The 3438-nt window shown below is 34.3% G+C and overlaps 1 protein-coding gene across 1 annotated transcript; it reads right to left on the bottom strand.

Annotated features, from left to right (window-relative positions):
* Window positions 1-2191, bottom strand: LOC109330463 (cyclin-D3-3-like). The gene is made up of 4 exons (XM_019564643.1): window positions 1563-2191; window positions 930-1131; window positions 661-791; window positions 1-548 (listed from the first exon to the last, which is right to left on the bottom strand). Exons 1-4 carry the CDS (start codon window positions 2058-2060, stop codon window positions 261-263), a joined length of 1119 nt encoding a protein of 372 aa, XP_019420188.1. The 5' UTR covers window positions 2061-2191; the 3' UTR covers window positions 1-260.

The following is a 3438-nucleotide window of genomic DNA, read 5'->3' as shown; positions in this document are numbered from 1 at the left end:
TACTGAAAAGAAAAATCACAGATAGAATTACAAGTTTACAACTCATCTTTTACTCAACTTTAGATCACAGCTTCACCTCAGATGACAAGGTGGAAGAGAGAATCTCAGTCTATGCCTCATCGGCTCATCGGCTCATTCATTTTCAACTGTTGGGCCAGAAATGTATGTAACTATGAGCATAATATAGTTGCATATCAATAACATAACTGACCAATTTACGCAAAAGAAAGCTACCATGTTTGCAGTAAACACTAAGGTCCTTATTTACGGGGGATATTACGAACATCAATAGACACATGATTAACAGAAGGCAACCGCATCTTCTGTTCCTGAGCTCTGCTCTTCTTGAACAGTGGTTCCCGTGAATGCGAGACTGGCGATGTGTCGGTCCATGAATCATTTGAGCTACCGCAACTGAAAGATGCATCAATGACACCACCTGGGCTACTTGGTCCAGATAGGCGCTTGCGTTTCTGGCGAAGGTTGTGAATGCGTTCGTTGCAAACTAATAGTTTCAGTATGAGTTTATGGCACTGGCTCACTTGTTCCTGTAATGTCAGCAACATTTTCCGATTATTAATCAAACCAATAGCAGATTTGAAAATTCGAGAAACATTGTTAAGGTAGAAAGACGGAATCGATGAAATTTAAGAGACAAACCTCACTAATCTTGAGTAAACCCAGAAGTTGATCAATGTAGTGAGTTGCATTAAATGGTTCAATCTCCTTAATAACATGGATCATTGTAGCAGCAGCCAGCATAGAAGGGAGATAACTCGTAACACTTGAATCTAGAATCAACGTGAGTTGTGACGTTGTATATATCAGTAATCTTAGTCGCATGACTCCAATTCGTTTAAGTATGAATATCTATAATTAACTGTCTTTTTTATTAGCGTTGATAGAAACAATAAAATTCTATTTCTTACCGGCTATGACATTAAGAAGAATTCGCTCACAACGCCACCGAAACTCCCAATGCAAACGGCTCTTTAAACCAAGTCTTCTGACAATGTGTTCGAAGAAGGAAATTGGGGTCACTGGACTCATCCTCCATTTAAGAGTCGACAACACTATCAACTCCATTCTCTGTATAGTCTTCGCTTCAAACACAAATCTCGATTCTTCCACCTAATGAAAAACACAAACATCCTACATTAAAACGCCAATGCTAGTACACAAACCAAATCTGTAGTCTTCGTTCCGAACATAAAACTTAATCCTCATATCTAACGAAAAACATACACAAAACCCTCTACAGTTAAACACCGATGGTAGTAGCCGATTCGATTACACAGAAAATGCTTCAAACACAATTTAATTCCTTAAACCAAATAAAGAACACACAAATTACCCTACTTTTAAACACCTATACTAGTACACAAACACAATCTGTATAATCTTTGCTTAAAACACAAACCTTAATTCTTCCACCAAATCAAAATTCAAAACAAAGACACACACAAAAAAAAACCCTACATTTATAGACAAGTACAGAAAACACAAGAAACAAGACAACATTGTCATATTAACAAACAACTAGACTTCATCAAAAAACATACTTGAAGGTCCAAAAGGAGTGGCACATAGGTTTCTTCCATTTTGGCAGCAAGAGACAAACAAGTAACAGCAACAAGTTGTGTCATCCATGGTTTATCATTCTGAAACCTGAGATTTGTAATGAACCTATCAAAGTAGTTCACAGCAAGAACATTGGTCAAAGCATAGAACCCAAAATGTGCACACACTTTAGAAATCCAACTCACAGCTTCAACACGATGTTCCTTTAAGGATCCATCAAAAATCAAATGGGTCAAATGGGTTTCTCTCTCTCTTGAAATTAATGACACAAGCTCTTCATGTTCCCATAACAAATCATTCTCCAACAAAACTAAATGCAAAGATTGAAACTTTGTCACTGATAATGAAGACCCATCATCATTTTTTGTCACAAAATCTTCTCCTTCCTCAAATATATGTTGTTCTTCACATAGAAGGGTATCAAGGATTGAAGGAGAACGTTGTTGTGAATGTTGGGATTGTTGTTCTATGAGAGACATGTTCTTATGAGAATGAAAGATTTCTTCATTGTAGAAAAGTGAAAGTAAGAAGAGCCATTATCATCAAACTATGCATACGTTTTCTTCTCTCACTAACATAACAGTGATTAAGAAAGAGAGAGAGAGAGACAAAACAATGGTTTTATCTAAGGAACCACTTCATGTTTGTCTTTTTCTTTTTCTTTTCCTTTTTTTTATATATTTATTTTCTTAATTATTAGTAACACTTTTTGATCTGTTCATATAGCTGTTCACATTGTTTTCGCGCCTAGGAGAAATTGGAAATATCACCTCATCATTTTTTTAATGTAATATTTGTAATAATGTGAAACCTAGGTTTAGATTAAAGTACCGGGTTCGAGTCCTATATTTTAAAAATATACTCGTTGGAAGAGTTAGCCTCATGTACCTGTGAAGGTTCCCGGCTCGGGCAGGATTGCCTCCAGTACGAGGATACCTGCGGGAAACCAAAAAGAGAGTAGGTTTAGATTATTAAATTATCTGGTGAAATCGGGTGATTTTATATATAATTAATGATTTTTATTTATAATTATATATAAATATAAAACTTTATATAGTTAATAATTATGTATAATTACATTGAAGTCTCGTCATTTTTTGGACGAAGTAAAACAAAACATTAGAATAATGTTCTATTTTTTTAATTTTATGTGAACCGGCCGAAGTTATTCCAGTTCAACTGAGTTGGGACGGGTTAAACATATCTCTACCCATTTCTAAATATTGATGGGTCAATTTTTACACCTGAACTCGTCCCTAATTAGGATGGGACGCGTGAGTGACAGGTCCAAAATAAGACGGGTGAATAGAGGGACATGTCTGGATTGAAAAATGACAAAATGACAAATGTAGATTTTTTTATAAAATCTTTAAAATTATCGCAATCTGTATATAAACCCAACTAAAATATGCATCTCACATCCATCGGTATATAAATTACAAACAATAAATTGTATCATTCAAATTAAAAACTATCACAATCAAGTGACTGAAAATTATAGAATACGTTGAAAATTTTAGGACAACTTAAACTGTCAAGTGTCGACATAAGTTGAAGTATTCTTGTAAATAAAAAAAAACACATGAGAACTGAAATGACAACAACATGTCAATACTCAAAAGTTCATGCAAAAGTGAATACAATAACTAGCTATTAACTGAAAAAATAAAACTTAAATTAAAGTTCACACAAAGTACATAAAAACTAAAAATTAACTGGTTTTCTATTGATCAAGATTCATGATTGCATGCTCATCTTTAACTAGTATGGATATGTTGTGTGGGCTTGTAGGTATTTGAGTTATGTGGGTTGAACATAATAGATAATGATACGTATTTATTCAACTATTCTTGATAT

This window comes from Lupinus angustifolius, chromosome LG17 (genome assembly GCF_001865875.1).
Source record: "Lupinus angustifolius cultivar Tanjil chromosome LG17, LupAngTanjil_v1.0, whole genome shotgun sequence".
Lineage (NCBI taxonomy): Eukaryota > Viridiplantae > Streptophyta > Magnoliopsida > Fabales > Fabaceae > Lupinus > Lupinus angustifolius.
This window is presented reverse-complemented; position numbering and strand designations above follow the sequence as displayed.